Here is a 21,742-nt window from a genome sequence, read left to right on the forward strand (position 1 = left end):
CACTGCGGGTAGACGACGACCCTTGACTGCGCTGCAAGCCGCGGTTGGGAGCACCCCGCGGGGTCGGGGGAGGGGCGCCAGGCCGCTCCGTCCTGCCGGGCGCCAGCTCCTGCTGGGCGGGCGGGCGGGCGGGCACCCACCGACAGCGGGCACACAAAGCCTGCTCGGCGTGCTCGGCGATCGGCTCTTCATGCCTGTGTCGCCGCGCGCCGCCAGGCGGCTCCAGGTTGGGCGTCGGGCTGTGACAGGCACGGGGCGTCAAGAAGCTGCACGCATCAAACCGCCACGGGAGGGAGTGCGGAGTTGGGGGAGGAGGAGTGGGAAAGGGAGGAGGGGAGAGGAGGAGTGGGGACCGGGCGGGGGGTGGAGGAAGAGGCCTCGCGCAGAGGAGGGAGCAATTGAATTTCAAACACAAACAACTGCACGAGCGCGCACCCACCGCGCCGGAGCGTTGCCCCCGATCCGCGCCCGCCCCGTCCGTGCGGCGCGCGGGCGGAGACGCCGTGGCCGCGCCGGAGCTCGGGCCGGGGGCCACCATCGAGGCGGGGGCCGCGCGAGGGCCGGAGCGGAGCGGCGCCGCCACCGCCGCACGCGCAAACTTGGGCTCGCGCTTCCCGGCCCGGCGCGGAGCCCGGGGCGCCCGGAGCCCCGCCATGTCGCGATCCAACCGGCAGAAGGAGTACAAATGCGGGGACCTGGTGTTCGCCAAGATGAAGGGCTACCCACACTGGCCGGCCCGGGTGAGCAGCGCGGCCCGTCGCCCCCTATCCCCCTTCAGGCTTGGGTTGCATAACACCCGGGAGGGCACGAGCGCTCCGCGTGGAGGGGGTGGAGGCGAGGGCGCGTCGGAGTCCCCCACTCTTTGCTGAGCTCCTCCAAGCCCACCCCCCCGGTTATATAATGGTGGAGGCGGCGGGGGGGGGGGGTGGCGCGGCGGCGAACACCTGGCCAGAAGGCGTCCGCGCGTAGTGGCGGGTGCGCGGTGTGGGGATCCGAGGGCGCCGGTCACTTCCCGGCCCCTGGCTCCGCGTGCTCGGTTCCGCCCTCAGCCCCCATACTCCCAGCGGTTTCGGGCGCGCTGCCTGGGTTTGGGCCAGTCATGTAACTCCTCCCAGGCGCCACCGCCACCCCCCTCAGGGACCCCCTTAGAGACCCCCAGTTTCTTCACTGATTGGTGCCCCCAGTTCAAACTCTTCTCTTGGACTAAACGGTTGAGAAGGATCTCATCCCAGAAAGAGACAGATAGATGGAGGCGGAGTTTGCGTCTAGAAAACTTTGGTTTGGGGCATCCGTAAGAGATCTAAAGTTGGGAGGGTCGAGGAATGGTCGGGGGGGGTGGTGGCAGAAGAGGGGGTTCTATCTGGCTTGGAAATTACCCGCTAGTACTCTTCACTCCTTAGCCCCACAAAAATAATTCCTCCATAGGCTGCCAAATCAAATTTGGGGCCGAAGGTGGCAGAGCCCTTGTGGGATTGGTAAATCCAGCCCAGACTGCTTCTTGGTAGAGGTGGGGGCAATCCGACTTTCTTCTCTCCATTTTTGAGACTCTCCCGCCAGAACGGCCCAGTCTGCCATGTGGTTGATTCAGCCCGCCAATATGAGGTGCCCCCCCACCCCAGCACCTGGCCAGGTGGGAGGGTGGGTCGCAAAAGCCCAGACTGGCGCATTCATCATGTTTCCCCTAAGAACTGAGACAGGTGGAGTGAGGTGTTAGTAAGGGAGGGTGCTGAAGAAGGTTGGGGGAAGACACAGCGGGCTGTGCCTCTGGCAGCTTATTTTGGAGTTGGTGTAGAGAGAGGCCTTTGGTATTAGCCCTAGAGTACAGGAGTCCTGCAGAGTGAAAGAAATCCAGGGATAGAGAGGAGTAGAGGGAGGGAGTCTTCTGGCTGAGGGGGCCAAGTGCAGAACTGCCTTATGGCTGTGGGTTTCTATTCTCCGCGTGAGCCTGTGTCTCTTCATTCTGCTCTGCGCTTAGGAAGTTGTCCCAGGCTCGCCTGGGTCCTGTTCAGAGTGCCCAGACCAGCTTTGGGGCCACTCCGAGAAAATCCAGGAGACCCTTCCTCACTCTGTACCCTCTCCTGAGGAATGTGCCTAATCCCATATGCTGGAAGCCCCTTGTTCCCTCGAATTTATAGATGTCTGGCCTCTGGAATGGGAGTGAAGTACAGCGAGAAGCAGGGCTCTCTCAGCTTCCAGGGCCTTCTAGGGGACTGCGAGCAGGGGTTAGTGTGAGGAAGCAGCCACAGACTGCCTTGTGTGTGCATGTATGTGTGTGGTGTGTGAACACTCGTGTACTTTACCCAGCACCTTTGATCCATCTGGCTTCTTGACCCAAATGCCAAGGGCCTGGTGGGCAGGGCAAGAACTGAACCCAGGTCTCTACTGCTCCTACCTCCTGGGGGTGGGACAAAGTTCAGAGGCTAGGGAGGGGGCTCAGCTGGAATGTGGGTTGCCGGGACCTCTTTCAGGTTGCAGGGAAGAGAGACTTGGTAGGGGGAACACATAGGGACCCACATTGGCCCCTGTGAGGAAGACCTTCAGGTTTCCTGTGGCCTTTGGAGTGGGGGCAGCGCCTGGGACTGGGGATGCCATCCATTTCTTCTTTTCATTCTGGGCCTGCAGGACAGAAGAGTGGGACAGGGAGGCAGAGTCTCTTGCTCTGTTGAGGCCTTACGCTCTAGATAAAGTTAGGGCTGGGGGAGGGAGATCAGACTGGATCCCAAAGAGATAGGACCCCACCCTTTGCCTGTGCTCTGGCTCTAGGTTGTGACAATTGCAGGGAGTGGTACACCCAGGGCTGTTATCTCCCAAATACATTCTACTTGAAAGCCACAAGAACAGACAAATCTAAGTCTCCTCACCATCCTTGGATGCTATCTTAGTCTGTGGGGTGGCCCCTCCTGAGATGGAGGAGGAAGGAGTAGGGGGGCCTTGCTGACTAATAGGCAACCAGAGTCCTCAGCCATGGTGAAGGCTACTGTGTGGATTTTCCTTCCTCAACCCCTGCTTCTGGGGAGGACGGCTGACCCCGGGTGAGACTAGAACAGCCCAGTGCTTAAAGAGTCCAGCCAGAGAGGCCACGTGGTAGGCAAGACCTGCCTGGAAGGATGGTGTGATTCCATCTTAACCTTCTCCTTTCCTCTTCCTCCTCCCTGACTTCCTGGGGGATCTCCAAGCACTTAACAGTTAACCTCCAAGACTCAGGGATTTTCCCCTTAGGTTCCTTCCTCCTTTCTCCACTTCCTATTTCACAGTCCCAGAAAACCTGAGCAGCCAGAGGGCCTCACCCATCTTTCCGCCCTCTGCCCCTCCCCCACACCCAGGCACCACCTTCTCTTTTCTGCCTCTTGGGCTTGCCACACTTTCCTGGCCCCAACTGTCTCCTGCCCCAGATTTTCCGGTTCCTGGGTCAGGCCGGGCCTGGGCCCTGGGTGTGGTGGTCAGAACCCTGGCTGGCAGTCAGTGTGGGCTTAGCCTTCTCTGCTGCCTTTCTACGTGCTGAGTAGGCGCCCCAGGCCTGTATTTGGTCTGAGGCTGGGGGAGAGGTGTTCAGTCCCCTCTCCCCCACTCCTCACTTGGGAACTTCGGATTCCTCTTCAGACCTTCGAGGGTGTCTGTGGGCTCTGGGAGGACGAGACTTCCAGTGCTCAGGCCTGTCTGATAGAACCAGGCAAATGCAGAAGGGCAGGGGAGGGAGCGGATGAACCCTAGCTGGGGAGAGATAACTCTCCAGGATTCCTGAAATGGCTGAGAAGTAGCAGAGCCCCCTCCCCCGCTGGCCAGTGGAGGAGGTACAGTGGGGTCCCCAGCATTCATCTGGCCCCACCCTGACCCACTTAGGCTTGACTCACTTGTTCTGAGTCACAGCCTGGATATAAAGGCACCGCCTGGGAGACACATGTCTGTATTGGGGGTACAGGCCTCCCCTGAGACCTCATGTCCTTTGCATTGACGAAGAACCGCCCTTCACTTCCAAATGCAAGAAAAGACATTTCCTTTGTAGCTTGAAGGATGAAGAGTCCACTACAGAAGGGATTTCTCCCATTTTGGGGGTAAGGGGTTGGAGATTCCATTAAGTGAAAAGAGCATACTTCTGGCCCTTCCTCCACAGGTACCTGCACTCACGCGGGGAGATGCCCATCTGCCTACTCAGGCCCGTGGCCTCCCTCTTTCATCTAGACCAACCCTTTATTTGGCTGGAAGTCAGCAGGGCGGGTATATCTGGTGTGTCTCGTTCTGTCTATTTTTAATTCCTATCCATTCTTTTGTTTCTCCCCCGCCCCTGAGGCTGGGCAGCTGGTGGCCTCCTGGATCCCCTGTCACAACGTTCAGCTACCTCTCTGAGTTTGCTTCCCACGGGAAAGAGACTGATGGTCAAGGTGCTACTTGGCCTTGTCTGAGCTTAGAGAACCTCGTATCTTCTCTTTCTTCACTTACCCTACCTCCTTTCCTGAGCCTCAGTTTTTCCCCTTTCATCTCATGTTTCCTGCGAGCCTGTTAATGTCCTGGCTCAGGTGTGGGCACTGAAAATGCAGAGCCCAAAGAAGTTTCCAGCGAGGACCCTTAGATCTCCACCTCCCCAGCCCCCAGCCGCAGCCCTGGTGCACAAAGATCTGCTGAGAAGAGGCTGAGGAAAGGGCTTTTGCTATTATTGTCCTATGCCTGTCTCCTGGGATCTCTAAGCCCAGGAGGCTCTCATTTTGCTTTTTGCTTCCCCTTCTGAGAGTGGGGAGCTAGCTGGCAACAGAACCCAGGTGTCCTGGCTGAGGACTGGCTCCTCCCCAGCCCACACCCCAGCTCTGGCTTCCTGAGAAGGGCCCGGCCCTCAGCCCTAGCTGTGGTTTCAGGCACAGCCAGGGACTCAGGTGCCAGACTCCAGGCTTGGGGGTGGGGTGTGTGTTAGTGTCCCCTCCTCCCCAATCTGGAGAGAGGGCCTGGGGGGAGGGGCAGTCACATTCCTGGTAGCTGAGTGGCCCTGGGGGCGGGGTTGGGTTGTCATGGTGATGGGGATCGAGCTGGGGTGGGGGACAACATGCCTTTCCACCCCCTGTTCTCACACCCTAGCGTCTCCAGGTCGTGGGGAGGGCCCAGTTTGTGCTGGGCCTTCCTGGGGGGAGGGGCTGGACCTCTGTCCCCAGAGGCCACAGGGCAAGGGGGGAGGGGCTCAGGAGCCTGAAGACTCCATGTCTGGAGCAAGATGCCCCTCAGACGCTTGCTTGCCCAGGGTTCCACCCCCTCTCTTGGGTGTGTCTCAGCTTATTTCCAACCACCCAGCCTCCCTGTCTCCCCAGGCCCCCAGTCAGGCACTCTCTACTAGTCTCTGTTAATCACTGCCTTGGCCTGTCTGTCTCTTTCCTATCTGCGCCTGGGGCCCCAGTCAACATGGCCACCTGGCCTCTGTCCGGCGGGAAGCCAGGCCCAGGCCGCTGGGGCTGCTGCAAGTGTTGCTGGGAGTTGTAGTCCTCCCCAGCTTCCCCAGCCCAGCTTGGCCTGGGCTTCACGGCCTGATCTGGGAGAGGCTGTCTGGACCACTGCCTTTCACCATTTCTCTGACCTCAGATATCTGTACCTTCTTCACCACAGCACCCCTCATGGCCCTCAGGACATGTGGGGCAGAGGATCAAGTCAGGAGATCTTATTCTAACATCTAGCCCTCACCAATTTGCCCTTTTGCCCTGTTAATTTGGGCAAATCACTTTTCTTTTCTGGGCCTCAGTTTCCTTGTCTGTAAAATGAGACTGATTACATCGCATGACTTTCAAAGTGTTCCCCAGAAGGCTTTTCTGAAGCTGCTGCTGATGGAGGGATATTGAATAGGCAGCCCCTTGGCCTTACCCTTCCTCTTTAACCAGAGCAGTCTGCTTTTGTCTGTTTCATAGATTTATTCAGCAAATCTTTGTTGTGTACTTACTGTGTGCTAGGGCATGAAAACAGACCTCTCTGATCTCAGGGCAGGCATAGTCCACATAGACATTAATCAAATGATAACATGAAGATCTGTAAAATTGGAATTGTGGAAAGCACTATGAAGCAGAGGTGCTAAGAGAGTTTTATCTGGGAAACGGACCAGGTTGGGAGAGATGAGGAAGATTTCTGGAGGAAGTGATGGTGAGGCTGAGGTTGGAAGGCTGGTCAGGAATTAGTAAGTATAGGAGTCTGAAAGGTCAGTGTGGCCAGAGCAGAAAGCAGAAGGGCAGTGTCCTGGGAGAGGAGGAGGACAGCAAGCATGTATTCGGGATGTACATGCCAAGTCATGGTTACTTAATCCTTACAACCCTGTGGCTTCAGTACCATAACTATCTCGGTTTTACAGATGAGGAGACAAGTTCTGTAAGTTGCCCAAGGTCATACAAGTACAAGTGGTAGCATTGGAATTCAGACATTATGGAGACATTATGGAGGAGAGGTGAATGGGTGGGCCCTAGAGTTCTGAAAAGGTTTCAAGCTGGGAGACAAAATGCCCGGTCAACGTTTGGAAAGGCCCCCTCTGCCTGCGATGTGGAGAATGGGCTGTAGTAAGGCTAGAATGGAGACAGAGGAGAGATTGAGGCTGTGGCTTTAGTCCAAGCAAGAAGTGACAGTGGTTGGTCCAAGGTGATGGCAAAGACATGGAACTTTATGGACAGGATCTGTTTCTTGAGCTGTGAAGGAAGGTGGGGGTTGGTAACTCTGGGGTTTCTGCTGGGCTTTTTTATGTCTGACTTCTTTGGAACAAAATTCCACTGCTAAAAATGATTCAGAAATCACCTTGGTGAACTCCTGGGTCCCTCTCAGGTTGACTTTTAACAAAAGTGCCTTAGAGGTCAGCCCCCCACCCCTTGCCCCAAATCTTGACTTTAGGATTCCAGCTCACGCTCACTTTCCTCCTCTTGCTCTCAGATTGATGAGATGCCCGAGGCTGCCGTGAAATCAACAGCAAACAAATACCAAGTCTTTTTTTTCGGGACCCACGAGACGTGAGTGAGGGGGCAGAGGCAGGGAGGGCCACGGGTGGACCACTTTGGGGGAAAGAGTGGTGGTGATGGTAACCCCTCCCTGTCGGGCTACGCAGCTCAGAGGCAGGGAGGGGCTCGAGAGGACAGTCTCCCATCTCTCATCAGGGCATTCCTGGGCCCCAAAGACCTCTTCCCTTACGAGGAGTCCAAGGAGAAGTTTGGCAAGCCCAACAAGAGGAAAGGGTTCAGCGAAGGGCTGTGGGAGATCGAGAACAACCCTACTGTCAAGGCTTCTGGCTACCAGGTGAGCTGCCATCTGCCCCAAAGACCCCCTGGAAAGCAGGTGTGGCCATAGGCTCCGGGAGCCCCGGGCCCACACTCAATGCTTAGCCTTTAGGACTGGGGGGCTGGCTCAGAACCAAACACCAGGGCTTTCAGAGTAGGAGCTCGTTGGGTGGGGGGTGGGGGAGGCCTCCTGCAAGAGGGGAGGAGTGTAGTGTGGGTGTGTGGTGTAGCTGTGGTGAGGGGCAACTCACTAGACAGCGCCTGGGGGGGCAAGAACAGGATGGAGGCGGTAAGTGAGGACTGACTGGCCTTTGGTGGGCCCAGCGTGAGTGTAGGACGTGGCCTTAACTCTTTCCACAAAGGCTTCCAGGAGGAGGTGCTCGTGAGCCGGGCAGGATGAGGCGGGAGGGTGGGGGGCGGGGGTTGGCGGGGAAAGGGTCCCAGCTCCCTTTGGGAGAAGTTGACCCGAGGTTTTGCCTCCTGCTCCAGCCCTCCCCCCTCCTGCACAGAGCCCTGCCTGCCCGGCCAGTGGGTTTACCCCGGGGCTAATCCGACAGAGGTGGGTCTCAAATCACTCGTGAGACTGGGCACCTGGGTGGGGGCGGGGGAGAGGTGGGAGAAGGAAGGAGTGAGTGGCCGAGGGAGGGGCCTTGGGAGGGGGCCCAGCATGGCAGCCGCTGGTGCCACTCAGTCCCTGCTGTCTCCGCCGCAGTCCTCCCAGAAAAAGAGCTGTGTGGAAGAGCCTGAGCCGGAGCCCGAAGCCACCGAGGGTGATTGCGACAAGAAGGGGAATGCTGAGGGTAGCAGTGATGAGGAAGGGAAGCTGGTCATCGATGAGCCGACCAAGGAGAAGAACGAGAAGGGGGCGCTGAAGAGGAGAGCGGGGGACCTGCTGGAGGTAACTGTCCCCTACCTGGGGCCCAGGACCAAGGCTCCCAGTCTGAGGAGAGAGATTACTACTTCTTCAGGGAGTGCCCAGTTTGAGAGACTCAGCCCCTAGTCATGGGGTGTCCCTTGCTAAGAAGATGGGACACGGGAGATATCTCAGCCACCAGAGGGCTGGAGAGGGGTTGTGGGTCTGCCCAGGAAGGAGCCTTGGGGAAAGGAGGGGGAGGCCCGGGTGGGTGGCTGGTGTCCTCCCTCTCCAGTCTCAGCCCACCTCGTCTCTGCCAATCCTGCCTAGGACTCCCCCAAACGTCCCAAGGAGGCAGAAGACCCAGAAGGGGAGGAGAAGGAAGTGGCCACCTTGGAGGGTGAGAGGCCCCTTCCTGTGGAGGCAGAGAACAGCACCCCCTCTGAGCCTGGCTCTGGCCGGGGGCCTCCTCAGGAGGAGGAAGAGGAGGAAGAAGAGGAAGAGGCTGCCAAGGAAGATGCTGAGGCCCCGGGCATCAGAGATCACGAGAGGTGAGTGCGCCCCCTGCCCTGTGGCAGTCGGGCTGGGAGGGCCCAGCCACCTGCTGAGAGGAGGAGGAGGAGGGCCTGTAGCAGTCAGCCTCTCGGGAAGCAGGGTGGGCTCTCCCAGGAGACCTGCACTGGCTGGGGCCTGGCCAGGCCAAGGCCACACCATTAACCCTTCTCCCCTCCAACCCTCCCCCGCAGCCTGTAGCCACCAATGTTTCAAGAGGAGCCCCTGCCCCGTTCCTGCTGCTGTCTGGGTGCTACTGGGGAAACTGGCCATGGCCTGCAAACTGGGAACCCCTTCCCCACCCCAACTCACTCTCCTCTTCCACTCACTCTGCCCCTTCTGAGCTCAGCCCTTGGAGATTGACCTGGATGAGGCAGGCTATTTGGCCCTCACCACCATGTCCCCACACCCCTGTGACCTGAGTCAGGTCCATGTCTTCTGCTCTGTGGGATGAGATGAGGCCATTGTGTCCCTCCCTGCCTGGAGCTGTTCCCCAGGGTATTTGTTGGGGCCTGGCCCGGCTATTTCCATACCTGACACCCCTCACCTGCTCTCCCAGGCATTCTAGACCTCTGGGTTGGTTGGGATCAGGGCTAGGAGTGGACGGGATGGAGAATTAGCAGCAGGGTGGGCTTCTGGGGTCTGGGAGGGGCAATATTCAAATTGGGAGGGGGTGGGCAGGAGGATGGCATCTTCTTGAGTTCCTGTCCCTTCCTCCCACACCTACTATCCCAGCTGCCTAGATTCAGGGAAAGTGGGACAGCTTGTAGGGGAGGAGCTCCCTTCCATAAATCCTTGATGATTGGCAATGCCCATTCTTTTGCCAACCCCAGGTGTTAGGGGAGTTACCTTTTATCACCAGAATATTTGGGGCTTCCAAGTTCTTTGGGCCAAGGACCTGAGATCTGAAGAGTTGTTTTCACCCAGCTTAGGTAGGAATGTTGAGGAGTACCCATCCCCCTCTAGGTCTTAAGCCAGGGATGGGATGCCCTGGGGAGACCCTTAGCTGCCCTTTTCCCTCTCCCCACAGTGCTCAAGGCCAGCCTATAGTCACATAACATCACCCAGACATAAAGGAAAAGACACATTTTTTTAGAAAATGTTTTTAATAAAATAAAATTACAAAAAAAAAATTTTAAAGACCCCCACCATCCCTTTGTGTGCCCGCCCCCCCCCCCACTCTGCTCCTTTCTCCCCCACTGTTGCCCCCATTTCTGAGGTGCACTGGGAGGCTCCCCTTCTGTTTGGGGCTTGATGACTTTTCTTTTTGTAGTTGGGGCTTTGGTGTTCCTTCTGGTGTCATTTTGCATCCACATACCCCCACCTGGTCCCCTCAGTGTTGTCACCAGATCAGATTTGTAACCCACTGAGAGGCCAGAGGGAAGTAAGTGCCCTCTCCCAACCTATTTCTAGTGGTCTCCATGCCTCTCCTCCGTCTCTTGTCTCTCTCGCCCTTGCCCCTCCCCTTGGGCTCTGAAGAAAAATTGCTGACTGTAGCTTTGAAAGTTTAGCTCTGAGAACCGTAGATGATTTCAGTTCTAGGAAAATAAAACCCATTGATTACTACATTGGATCTTGACTGATTCTTTGGGGGTATATTGGTAAACTGAAGAGGGGAGTGGGGAAAGGGAATGCAAATGATTTCCAAGTCCACTTCTCAGATTGAGGTAAGGGGTGCCAGTCTTCTCTTCCATTCTCAGGCTGTTAGAAATAACTAAAATTCTACATGAGGGCAAAGTCACAGAATAAACTGTACCATTCATTCTACTTCTGCCCAGCCACTGTTTAACACAATTCCCCCATAAGCACCTGGGAAGTTTTTTTTAAGTTTGATCAAGAACTAGGGTATGAGAGATTGCCAGTATCAGCCACAGCCCTAGATGGCCATGGAAGTGAGGCTGCTGGGGCTGGTTGTAGAAACAGCTTTGACCCTCAAGGGCAAAGCTAGGGATACCTGCCACGGGTAACTGGTGGGGAGGTTGATAATGTGGAATCCTCCCAGTACTCCTGAGTTAAGTGGAATGGACGGATTAGATCCTCTCAGATTCTTCCAGGCTGACATTTTGTGACTAGACCTTCGACTGGCATTGGAAGGGCCCATGCTTCATCTCTTTAGAAAGCCTGTGACATTCTTTTATCTGCCTTGGCCCCCTCCAGCAGAGAAGGGCAGGCAGGAAGAATACTGGCTATAACCTTGACCAGAAAGGAAGGCCCACAGCTTTGAATAGGGAGCGGCGATCACCTAGAAAATGGAGCCACTGTCTCTCGTAACTACAATTCCCAGCGGCCTCCTCGCAGAGCATGTGCAGGAATGTGCCACGCGCGGCAGCCTATCCGGCTTTGCCTTCAACTCCCGACGTGCTTCACGGTGCTCTTACGCTTCCTTGATTTCCTACCCGACCAAATTTCCTGTCCCTCACTTGCTCTGTAGCAACGGACTACAACTCCCAGCATGCAAAGAGGCTAAATTCGTTGTTGAGCGTCCACTGTACGACTAGACTACATTTCCCAGCAAGCCGAGGGATAGGGAGAGGCGGGGCTCGGGGCTCAGGTCCCATGTGCCGAGGAAACAGGCGGAGGCAACCCGGTCTCAGCGGAAAGCGAAGGTGAGGGCTGCGCGTCCCGGCGGTGTTGGCAGCTCTGGGCTCGTCCGGGAGGCGGGAGCGGGAAGGGCCTTCCTTTTCTCCTGGCATGGCACAGTTGCCTCGTCTGAGGTCTCCCTGCATCGGAAGCTCGGAGCGGGTGGGTGCTGAAGACTGCTGGGGGCTTGACATCGCCCACGTCTAGGCTGGGGCTGGCTGGGCAAGTCTTTGGAGCCAGGGCCTGAGGCAGCAGACGCTCTACCTCACTACCTTGAACGGCGCTCCCAGAGCACACTGTGAAAGGCTCACTGCGGAAGGGACACCAGCTTCTCCAGGATTTGGAGGGAAAGAAGGACAAGATCTAGGGGGCTGGCTTCTGGGATTTCCTCCCAGACCTTCACATCTAGAATGACTGAGGTTAAGGGATGTCTTGCAGCAGTCACTCAGGAGTCTCAGGCCTTAAGATTGGCTCCGCTCCTATCAAGCTGTATGAACTAGGGCAACTCGGCAGCTCTCAGGGCCTCGGTTTCCTCGTCTCCTGTCAGCCTCCTTCATGGGGGCTGTATGAAGATCAAATGCCAGGAATAGTGAAGTTGCTAGCATTAGATCTGTCAAATGATAGTGCTCTCTAAAGCATTTTTAAATTCTGAATGGGACCACCTAGGCCCTTACATACATCCAACATTAATTAAAATAACACTAGATCTTTTCTTTTTCATGTTGAGAGGTATAAAGAAAAATGACCCAATATCTCACTGTTCAGATAAACCAGTTGATAATATATTTTTTAATGCACATCATTAGAAAATGCAAACGTTATGGAAAGGAACAAGATGGAGAGTAAGAGCCCTCCCAAACTTCCTCTTACTCAAAACAAGTATGTTAGTTGTTTCCTGTTTCCTTCTCATGAATACTTATGCCTGTGACAATATGTATATATATTTAAATTTACTCAAAAGGATAATACTATCCCCGTGATTCTGCACTTTGGTTTGTTAAGTTGTTAAAATTAGGCCACCTCTCTTGCTCCCTCCTCTTTGGAGACTGCGTGCACTCTGTCTATGGAGTGTACTTACTTTTACTTTAACCTGAGCACTCAACCCCCGCACATCGTGGCCTTCCTCTTCCCTTTTGAAACAGCCTACACTCTATACAGTATGTATCTCAAAATAAATCTACCTTTACTAAAAAAAAAAAAAGTTAAAAATAACTTGAGTGACACAAACAACCCTGTAAAGTTGTACTGATGATGAAACTGAAACTTGGAAGTCAAGTTGCCTAGGGTCACAAAATAGGTCGATAGTGGAGCAGGGACCAGAACCCTGGTCATATGACTCTCATTTCAGAGCTTTTTATGTTATTTAGTGCACTTTATTTGTACTTTGAAGTTAGGCTTCGTTCTTAGCTATAAACCAAGGTTAATGGTATTTCCTTCTTCAGTTGTCCTTAGGCTTACATGAGATGATGCAGGAAAGCACTTAGCATGGCACCTGGAAGGCAGCAGGTGCTCAATAAACTGAAGCATTTATTATTTTTTGCCCTCAGTTTTCTTACCACTCTATTGATTTAGTCCATTATCTAAAATTGGGAGGCTTAGAGTACATACTTAGGGAAATCCAGGACCCTATAATCTTAGAATCTGCCTCTGGGTCCTTTTCCTTTAAAAAATAAACTATCTTAGGGAGGAGTGGTCTTATCCTGATTAAGATTAGAAATTGGAAGTGGTGAGGGGACATTTTAATTCCAGTTTCTATCTCTGCTATCTGTTTGTTTGTTTAACCTTATAACTAACTGCCTGCCTTTTGGCCTTATGCCAATGTTTTGTCTGTGACCTGTTATCTTCCCATCCTGCTGTTCGTGGATTTATTTAATAACTATTTATTGAGGACCCACTTTGTGCCAAGCCCTAAAGGATCTGCTGTTTAAGGGTGAGCTAGATAACATGATCCCTGGCCTTGTTGAACTTTTTGGACTTTAAAGTCAGATATATGTGGGTTTGAATGCTGATTCTCCCACATAGTAGCTTTATGACCACTGGCAGGTCACTTAACCTGAGTCTATTTCCTCATCTGTAAAGTGAAAATAGTATGGGGGGGGGGAGCAGGTATAGCTCCGTGGTAGAGTGCATGCTTAGCATGCACAACGTCAATCCCAGTACCTCCGGCTAAATAAACCTAATTCCACCCTGCCCCCTGACCAAAAAAAAAAAAAAAAAGCAATATCTTGTGAGGATTCAATAAGATGAGGTCCATTGAGCCATGGAGTAAGTACTTAAAGAAATGTTCCTTCCTTTATTTCTTTGCCCCCTTGTTTGTCCTACCCCAGAGCTGACTAGGAAGATTTCTGGGACTTTTGCTGGCCAGGGGATTTCTCACAGCCTCCAGCCATGCGGCTCTCTGCCCTGCTGGCCTTGGCATCCAAGGTCACTCTGCCTCCCAACTACCGCTATGGGATGAGCCGCCCAGGCTCCTTGTCAGACAAGAGGAAGAACCCTCCAGGGACCAGGCGGCGCCGGGTGGCTGTGGAACCCATCTCTGATGAAGACTGGCATCTGTTCTGTGGGGACAGGGTGAGAATCTCAGATCGGGTAGGATGGTGAGGGGCTCCTGGGCAGGGATCTCCCTCCTTGACCCTCTTATCTCCTCACAGGTAGAGATCCTAGAAGGCAAGGACGCCGGGAAGCAAGGCAAAGTGGTTCAAGTCATCCGGCAGCGGAACTGGGTGGTCGTGGAGGGGCTGAATACAGTAAGTGAAGAGTGAGGATGGGGATGCTCCGGAAGCCTGTCCGTGTGTCTCTCTCCATTAAGAGCAGCACTGGGAGGCAGGAGACTGGCTGAGGGGATGGTGAGACAACTGAAGCTTCTGCTTTTCAACTTGGGCTGAATGCTCTGAGCTGTGGTAGGCAAGCCCCCTTTACACTCCTTGGTTTCTGATAGCACCCCCCTCTTTTGGACAGCATTATCGGTATATTGGCAAGACTGTGGATTACCGGGGAACCATGATCCCCAGCGAAGCACCCTTGCTCCACAACCAGGTCAAACTTGTGGATCCGATGGACAGGCAAGAACATGAGGCTCTGCTGTTGACCATATTTATCCAAAGGGAATGGGGGTTGGATGCTCTGGAAAATGAGAGGGGCTATCTCATGGACATGGCCCCCTGTAGGAAACCCCAGTACAGGGGTAGCAGAGAAACAAGATGGTGACCACAGTGTTTTCAATTATTGACTTTTGGGTTGGAGGGTGGCAGGGAGACCTGGCTCCCTGGCTGGGCTCACTTCTTGTATCCACTAGGAAACCCACTGAGGTGGAGTGGAGATTCACTGAGGCAGGAGAGCGGGTACGAGTCTCCAAAAGATCAGGAAGAATCATCCCTAAACCTGAATTTCCCAGAGCTGATGGCATCGTCCCTGAAACATGGATTGGTGAGGCTGTGGGAGGGGCAGGAAGATGAGGGAGGGGAGAGCGGGAGTAAGGGGTGTTAAGTACCGCCCCCAATCTTCTTTCCTCTGGCTCAATAGATGGTCCCAAAGACACATCAGTGGAAGATGCTCTAGAAAGAACCTATGTGCCCCGTCTAAAGACACTGGAGGAAGAGGTGATGGAGGCGATGGGGATTCAGGAGACTCGGAGACACAAGAAAGTCTACTGGTATTGAGTTTGGGGAAGAGTAGCTTCTCCTTGTCTTAGCCTTGAAGGTTCAAGCCACTTCTTTTTCAGACACTAATAAAGAGCCTTGAGTTCTCCCATGTGTGCAGCTGCTGTCTTCTGGTAAACTGGCACCCCTAACCCTCGTGCACCTGTTTCAGGGACTGAAGGAAGAAAGGGACATCTGTCCTGATGTTGGGACCAAACCTTAGGCAGTCTTAATGTGGCCCTGCAGATTCTGGGATGGAAATCGGAGAGCTTCCCTCCATGGAGACTTCTGAGTAACAAGATGCTGCCTGTTACCGAAGACAGAGGGGATTGGGGGTGTGAGACCTAATTTAGCACCTCAGCAGCATCTCAGTAGGGAGGGTGCATGTCTGACCTTTCTATGCTTAATAGAAACATCAGGGAAATAAGGATTTCACTTTTTTAATAAATTAAAAATAAAATTTTTACATAATAGTATATAACACACAGAGGGAGAGAAAGGATAAGAAGCTGAAGGTTTGTGAGGCACCAGGATTCCAGGGAGAGTGTAGGATGCTGGTTCTCTGGCTGAGGAAATGAAGACTGCCACCCAGCGTGGCACCTGGCAGTTCCAGATGAGGTCCGAGATATGCCCGCCCTTCCTCAGGCTGCATCAGCTGTCTTCAGTCTCCAGAACAGAGAAGGCCTCACCCAGAGGCCTTTTGGTAGCCACCAGAACTAGGTTTCTGGGAGAGAGTTCGGGGCTGAAGATGGGCAGGAGCTCAGCATGGAAGCCTGCGAGAAAGGCAGGGCTACTCAGAAGGGGCAGAAATGAAGCAAACCCTTGGCCACTTGCTGCCTGGCCTGTAGGCATGGCCCCTTTTCCCCATAAGGGAGGCTCGAGGGGGTCTAAGGAGACCCACTTCTCTACCATGGGTGCCCAAGGCACTGACTTGGGAGGAGACAGTCCTCAGCACGTGGTAGGTTCTCAATGCCTGGGATGCTGGCTTAACATGCACCTCAGGGATGTACTGCCACAGGCTAATTCAGTGGGAATCTACATTAACAAGTCCCTCACCCCAACCCCACCTGACCCTGAAGCAGGTGGTCTGAGAATCACCACAGTGATGAACCCAGTCCCGGCAGGTGCAGGGGCTGCGACCTGAAGGACTAGCCCTAGAACTCCAGCCCTTCTGGCCCTGCTTTGGCCACCCTCACCCTGCTCCTGAAGGTAGAGCAGCCGGTCCAGTAGAATCAGTGTCTCCACCAGTGGGGCCAGCAGCAGGGCCAGGCTGAAGAAGGCCACCACACGGTTCTCCTGGGCCTGGTGGGCCCGAAGGGCAGCCAGATTCAGCGGCAGCTGGGGATCCAGCCCCACCCGCTGTAGCCCCCGCTGCACGTATCTGTGGGGTCAGCCACAGACAGCACTCAGTTTGGATTTAGGAACCTCCCATTCAAACTGCCCATTTCTAACTTGATTCCAATTTTGCTTGATTTGCTACCCTAAGGTGCATTTTGACATGTTTCTCTGGCTGAGCTGTCCACCGAGCAGCAGATCAATCCAAAAATTTATTTTCAGCCAAAGCTGTCCAATTATTTAGCCATATCTTTAGCATTTAAAGATCTTAATAAAAGACTGACAATCCCTTTTAAAGAAAATCTGAAGCTGCCTTAGAATCATCCCGTCTGCCTGCCCTGCCCTGCCCCACCCCAGCACATTTAGATTTTCTTTAGGACAAGTGAGGGTGAGAGGGGAATCATACCTCTAGGAGGTGATGCCCGTCTCCCACCCACCCCCCAAACTTCCCAGCCTCACTCTTCAATCTTGAGCTCGTGGACCCTGGGGATCCCCTGCACGCCTGGCCGACGGAGCTCAGGCCGGGCGTGCCGAATGACCGTCTCCAGTGCTGCCCGGTAGCAGTGGGTTCGGAGGCCGGGGCCTGCTTTCTGTAGCCGCTCAGCATATTCCTCCAGGGCGTGACAGGCCCCCTCCCGTAGTCTGTAGGGCAGTTCATAGCCGGGCAGCCCAGCTACCCATTGACTCAGTGGGTAGCCACCAGCGTCACTCAGCTTCATGTAGCAGCAGCCCACTGAGGCCAGGGCCGCCACCTCGGGGCAGCAGCAGAAGTGCCTCAGCAAGGCAACACTCAGATCCCCACAGGCGTGGAGGCCTGTCAGCAGCAAGCGGGCCCCACTCTGAGGTGAGTTCTCCAGTGGAAGCAGAAGCTCCTCACACAGGGCCATGGGGTCTACCCACCTAACCACGTGGTGTGGGGAGTGGCGAGGGCCAGTTTGGACCACCTGTGGAGGCCGGACAAAACAAAGGCAGGTGGGAAGTCTGTTTGCTGTCCCCAAGTCACCTCAGGCCACAGGAAGGGATCTGTCCACTTGAGTTCCTTCTCGAGGAGGAAGGTGGGAGAGAAGCTGGGGCACAGGAGACAGTGGGACCTTCACTCAGGAGATAGGATAGATTCTGGTCTACCATTACTAACTGCAAATCTTTTCATCTGAGTCCCAGTTTCCTCATTTGTAATGAGTCTAATACCTGACTGGCCACTTCACAGGTGGTTGTGAGGACATATGGGTGTGGAAAGCACTTTTTAACTAGAAAGTAACTTTAAAATATGAGGTGGCTTTAGCAAAGGAGGGACCTAGTGAAAGGGGTAGCAGAACTAGGGACCATACCATCTCAAGCTGAGAAACTTAAAAGAGGGATCTCAGCCTTGGTGCCCAGTTCCAGACAAGCAGACCCTGCTCTCACGGCCCTGGCTGCTGGAAGGGCTGCCCTACCTGTGGGTTCCTCTTCTCCTCTTTCTCCAGAGCCTGCAGGAGCTCCTGGTCCAGGCGCTGGGCTCTCTCCACCAGTCTCTGATCCCCTTCAATGCTCTTCACCATCAGTCCCAGCCCCAGGGACATGAAGCGGGAGAGATGGCCCTGGAGTCATGAGAGGGAGGGTGAAGACAAGCCTGCTCAGTGTCCTTTCCACTGTCACCCTCCCTCTCTGTGGCTTAGACACCTGGCTCCCAGGTGTCTTAAATTCTGCCCAGCTTACTTCTACCACTCCTTAACACCTGCTTCCTTTGGCCTGTGGCCTGATAATCTGCCTTCCAGCTGTTCTAGCCCCACTATAGTAACAAAAACCCAGAATGTCAGGGATGGGCTCACCTGGCCTGAGCCTACATCCACAACCTGGGTGCAGCCTGTGAGGTCACTCAGCTTCTTCACCAACTGAAAGGGGAGGGAGCAAAGGTCTCCTGGGCATTGGTTGTTGGCTCCCTGGGCAAACACCCATAATGAGGGTGAGGAGCTGAAGATGGCAGAGGAAGATGGGTAGAGGTTGACATAGAAGAGACAAGAGACAGGGAAACCAAAGTGGGGTGTGCTGACCCCAGGCTCAGGCTACTCTCCTTGCTCCTCTCAGGCCAGTGATTCAATCTCCCCCACAGAACAAGAGATCCACTGTGAAGCCATGAGCAGATTGTGAAGGTATCAGAATAAGAACAAGACAGAGATTCAAATATAGCCACCAACCTACCCGGCAAAAGGATGAAGATATGATTATTGTATACCTGACGAGGAAGGGACCTTCTAGGGCATCTGGTTCTGCAGGTGATATAAGGTAACCACATCTTTGTAACCCACAGGCCTAAGGAGTCCCCAAGCTCCCAGACACCACCTATACCCCAGCCATCTCCTCACCTCTCCCAGCCTCCGAATCTCATGCTGCTTCTTGGGCCTGACATGTTTCCGGAATGGAGCTGTCAGTCGGGAACTCTGGCTGGGGTTCTCCAGGAACTCTGAGGGGGTCTGAAACCCAGGCGTCCGGGTAAAGGCCAGGGCATAGGCTGTGGACTTCAGGGCCAGCAGGGTGAGTGGCCACACCGACCTGTACCTGAGATAGCCCGGCCCAGGCCCCCAGTGAATAGTCCCATTGCATCCTGAGTGTGCCAGTTGACAACCCAGGAAGCCCTTGTGAGACTGAGCCATGGCTCCCCACAGGGCTCAGGGCTGGAGAGTGCTAGCACTGGGCCCCTCTTGCCCATACCTGACCACTTCCCCTTCCCCAGGCATCCCCAGCAGCAGTGTGGCCAGCTGTGGCGGGTTCAGTCCATCCAGTGCTTCCTGCCATGAGCAAGGGAGTGTGCCCCACAGGTTGTCTGTGAAAAATTCCTGTAGGAGAAGGGGAGAAGCAGTCAACAGGCTACTACCCTTTCCAGTCTTCCCTGGCCCATTCTCAACACAGGGCCACTGGCTGCAACTAGCAGGCAGCTCTACTCACTGGAGTCACTTCTTTTAGCAGTTTAGCATTTACATGTCTGTTTTCTCCACTCAACTGAACCTAAGGGCAGCGATAATGTCTTCACAGCTGCATCCTCAACACCCCAGTGACCGATACTCAGTATTAGTATGTTACCACCTAATAATCTACCATTACATGTGCCAGACACTTTCTATAACAGACATTATTATATATGCCAGGATGTATTTTTAGTACTTCATTTGTTCAACACAAATTCTGGAGCTTCGGTTAGGCACCAAGCTCTATTCTAGACTCAGGGGATACAATGAACCAGACAGACAAGATTTTTGCTCAGAGTTTACATTTAAAAAATTATTTCAGGTAACATCAAATGCCACATAGACAATAAAACACTAATGACACAGTAACATAATGGAAAATTTGAGAGAGTACTACTTTAGATGGAGTAATGAGGGACGACTTATCTGAGGAATTGACACTTGAGCTCAGACTTGAATGATGAACAGAAAACAGGGCATGTAAAAAAAATTTCAGGCAGTGGTTGCCAGAGGCGGGGGTGAGGTGGGTAAAATGGGTGAAGGGAGTCAAAGGTACAAACTTCCAGTTATGAAATAAATGTCATGGGGATGTAATGTAAAGCATGGTGACTACAGTGAATAATACTGTACTGTATTTTTGAAAGTTGCTGAGAGTAGATCTTGAAAGTTCTCATCAGAAGGGGAAAATGTAACTATGCATGGTGATAGATATTAACTAGAGTTACCGTGATAATTTCACAATATATACAAATATCAATCACTGTTACACACCTGAAACTAAAATAATAATTCTATCTTAAGAAAAAAAAATCAGGTAATAGCAAACACAAAATAGTTTAACATGCCAGGCACTGTCTGAAACACTTTACATGTATTAATGCATTTAATCCTCAAAACAATTGTATGAGACGTACCATTTTTATTCCATTTTACAGATAAGGAAACTGAAGCACAGTAATTAAGTAATTTGTCCAAGTCAAAAAGCTAGTAAGTAGCACAGCTGGGATTTGAAACCAGTTTGACTCTAGAGTTCTTGCTCTTAACCACCCTACTCAACTGACTCTCTGTGGAGGAAAAGTATTCCAGGTAGATCAGTATGTGCAAAGGCCTGAATGAGGCCAGTGTAGTATAGTCCATGTGGGAGAGAATGAAATGCGATGGGGTTAAAAGGGAGCAGGGGACAGATCATGTAGGACTTTATAGGTAACAGTAAAGAGGATTTCATCAAAGTTCCTAGGAAGCAAGGAAGTGTCATGATCAGATTTATATTTTAAAAAGATCAATCTGGTTGTTTTTTGAGAACTGGTTATGGAAGGGAGGAAGCAAACACAGAGATCTGTTAGGAAGCAGTCCAGGAGAGAGATGTTGTTGGCCTGGCCTAGGGTGGCAGCAATGGAGATGAAGACAAATGGGTGAGATTGATATCTATTCTGGAGGTTGAACCAACAGGGCTTGTTGAAGCACTGGATTGTAGATCAGTAAAGAAAAGAGCTGCATCAAGGATGGCTTCTGCGTTTGCGAGCTGAACAATTCAGTGGATGCTGGTGCCATTTATACATCATCTCATTTATTTTTCACAACTGTCCTTCAGAAAGGGATCCATTTTACAGTTGAGAAACCAGGGAGAGGAGGAGTTTTTGTTTGTTTTTGTTTTTTAAGTACCTAAGGTTAACAGCAGGGAAGGCAGTATTCTAATCCAGGTGTGTCTGATTCCAAAACTAGAACTGTCCATTACACTGCAAAACCAGGAATTTATTCAAAGCTTGAATGAATGAACATGTGTGTTCTTGGAACACCTCACATGTTCCTGGGAGAGTTCACCGTAGCCGCAGCAACATGCCTCAAATGCCCATGCGTTTTTATTACTTTGGATCTGAAAAGGTTAGAAAAACAACCCAGATGCTAGAAATACTAATATTTAGGTCATCTGGGAAAAAAGGGGAGGTTGACTCAGCTTCAACCCTTTCTTGGACAAAAGACTGAAGGAACTCATAGAAGAAATCAGATCAGAAGCTAACTGTCCAGATTCTCTCCCTGTCGTGAGCACTTAGCCAACAACACAACCAGGAGCACCCCACCCACATCCCTGTGGCCTCACGATGATGTAGGCGTCCAGGATGGAACGGTAGAGCGTCAACACTCGGGTCAGGTTCACAGCTAGCTGTCTCCTCTCCTCGTGAGAGAGGCCCCGGGCGGAAACCCCTGGCATTTCCGGGGTCCAATCGGTGGCGCCGGGAACGAGAATGCAGTGAGAAGGCAACCAGGGTCAGGAGCACGCGGGTCGAAGACCTGGGCTGAGCTCAGGTCTGCAGGCGGAACGGGAAGAAAGCGCTCGGAATTCGGTCCCCGACGCTGCCTTTCCGGGATTCCAGGCTGGGGTTGAATACGTCAGGTGCCCTCCTGACGTCACAGGTCGCGACGACCCACAGCGCGAAGGTGTCAGCGTCGGAAACAAGTGGGGCGGCGGCGAGGCAGCGCAGTGACGCCACAGATGAGTGCTAGGGCGCCCAGCTCACGGAGAAGGGCGGGCCAATTCCAGGTCCCGCCCCAGGCCCCGCCTCTTCCCGTACACTTTCCTCCTCTTCCGGAAGTGAGAGCCGGGGTCTCCGGCGCACTGCAGTT

General features: G+C 53.3%; 3 protein-coding genes across 6 annotated transcripts; 2 read left to right on the forward strand and 1 right to left on the reverse strand.

The window, feature by feature from the left end:
• The first annotated feature begins 348 nt into the window (after positions 1 to 348).
• Positions 349 to 10,193, forward strand: HDGF (heparin binding growth factor). The gene is made up of 6 exons (XM_032464004.1): positions 349 to 740; positions 6,880 to 6,956; positions 7,101 to 7,239; positions 7,933 to 8,118; positions 8,404 to 8,624; positions 8,820 to 10,193. The coding sequence occupies exons 1-6, from the start codon at positions 654 to 656 to the stop codon at positions 8,824 to 8,826; spliced, it is 717 nt and encodes a 238-aa protein (XP_032319895.1). The 5' UTR covers positions 349 to 653; the 3' UTR covers positions 8,827 to 10,193.
• An 882-nt stretch (positions 10,194 to 11,075) lies between these two features.
• On the forward strand, positions 11,076 to 14,955 carry MRPL24 (mitochondrial ribosomal protein L24). Of its 2 annotated transcripts, none has more exons than XM_006174543.3 (6): positions 11,076 to 11,231; positions 13,533 to 13,776; positions 13,857 to 13,952; positions 14,164 to 14,267; positions 14,501 to 14,631; positions 14,728 to 14,955. In XM_006174543.3, the coding sequence occupies exons 2-6, from the start codon at positions 13,594 to 13,596 to the stop codon at positions 14,862 to 14,864; spliced, it is 651 nt and encodes a 216-aa protein (XP_006174605.1). In that variant the 5' UTR covers positions 11,076 to 11,231; positions 13,533 to 13,593; the 3' UTR covers positions 14,865 to 14,955. The 2 variants fall into 2 exon arrangements, with proteins under 2 accessions (XP_006174605.1, XP_006174604.1); XM_006174542.3 differs by having other exon boundaries at positions 11,190 to 11,367.
• A 312-nt stretch (positions 14,956 to 15,267) lies between these two features.
• Positions 15,268 to 21,717, reverse strand: RRNAD1 (ribosomal RNA adenine dimethylase domain containing 1). 3 transcript variants are annotated; one of them, XM_032464008.1, is made up of 8 exons: positions 21,219 to 21,717; positions 18,867 to 18,991; positions 18,521 to 18,628; positions 17,987 to 18,049; positions 17,612 to 17,755; positions 16,638 to 17,122; positions 16,040 to 16,224; positions 15,268 to 15,616 (listed from the first exon to the last, which is right to left on the reverse strand). In XM_032464008.1, the coding sequence occupies exons 2-8, from the start codon at positions 18,948 to 18,950 to the stop codon at positions 15,495 to 15,497; spliced, it is 1,191 nt and encodes a 396-aa protein (XP_032319899.1). In that variant the 5' UTR covers positions 18,951 to 18,991; positions 21,219 to 21,717; the 3' UTR covers positions 15,268 to 15,494. The 3 variants fall into 3 exon arrangements, with proteins under 3 accessions (XP_032319899.1, XP_032319896.1, XP_032319897.1); XM_032464005.1 differs by having other exon boundaries at positions 18,521 to 18,713; XM_032464006.1 differs by lacking the exon at positions 18,521 to 18,628 and having other exon boundaries at positions 17,987 to 18,128.
• Between the last annotated feature and the right edge of the window lie 25 nt (positions 21,718 to 21,742).

This window comes from Camelus ferus, chromosome 21 (genome assembly GCF_009834535.1).
Source record: "Camelus ferus isolate YT-003-E chromosome 21, BCGSAC_Cfer_1.0, whole genome shotgun sequence".
NCBI classification, from domain to species: Eukaryota; Metazoa; Chordata; class Mammalia; order Artiodactyla; family Camelidae; genus Camelus; species Camelus ferus.

Excerpts from the sequence above, each read along its gene's own strand:
- HDGF (XM_032464004.1), top strand. The coding sequence starts at position 654 with ATGTCGCGATCCAACCGGCAGAAGGAGTACAAATGCGGGGACCTGGTG. Across the intron at positions 741-6,879 it reads ACCCACACTGGCCGGCCCGG|ATTGATGAGATGCCCGAGGC; the intron begins GTGAGCAGCGCG and ends TCTTGCTCTCAG. Across the intron at positions 8,119-8,403 it reads GAGCGGGGGACCTGCTGGAG|GACTCCCCCAAACGTCCCAA; the intron begins GTAACTGTCCCC and ends AATCCTGCCTAG.
- MRPL24 (XM_006174543.3), top strand. The coding sequence starts at position 13,594 with ATGCGGCTCTCTGCCCTGCTGGCCTTGGCATCCAAGGTCACTCTGCCT. Across the intron at positions 13,777-13,856 it reads ATCTGTTCTGTGGGGACAGG|GTAGAGATCCTAGAAGGCAA; the intron begins GTGAGAATCTCA and ends ATCTCCTCACAG. Across the intron at positions 14,268-14,500 it reads CTTGTGGATCCGATGGACAG|GAAACCCACTGAGGTGGAGT; the intron begins GCAAGAACATGA and ends TGTATCCACTAG.
- RRNAD1 (XM_032464005.1), bottom strand. The coding sequence starts at position 21,329 with ATGCCAGGGGTTTCCGCCCGGGGCCTCTCTCACGAGGAGAGGAGACAG. Across the intron at positions 17,123-17,611 it reads AGGAGAAGAGGAACCCACAG|GTGGTCCAAACTGGCCCTCG; the intron begins GTAGGGCAGCCC and ends CGGCCTCCACAG. Across the intron at positions 15,617-16,039 it reads GCTCTACCTTCAGGAGCAGG|GCTTCCATGCTGAGCTCCTG; the intron begins GTGAGGGTGGCC and ends CCTTTCTCGCAG.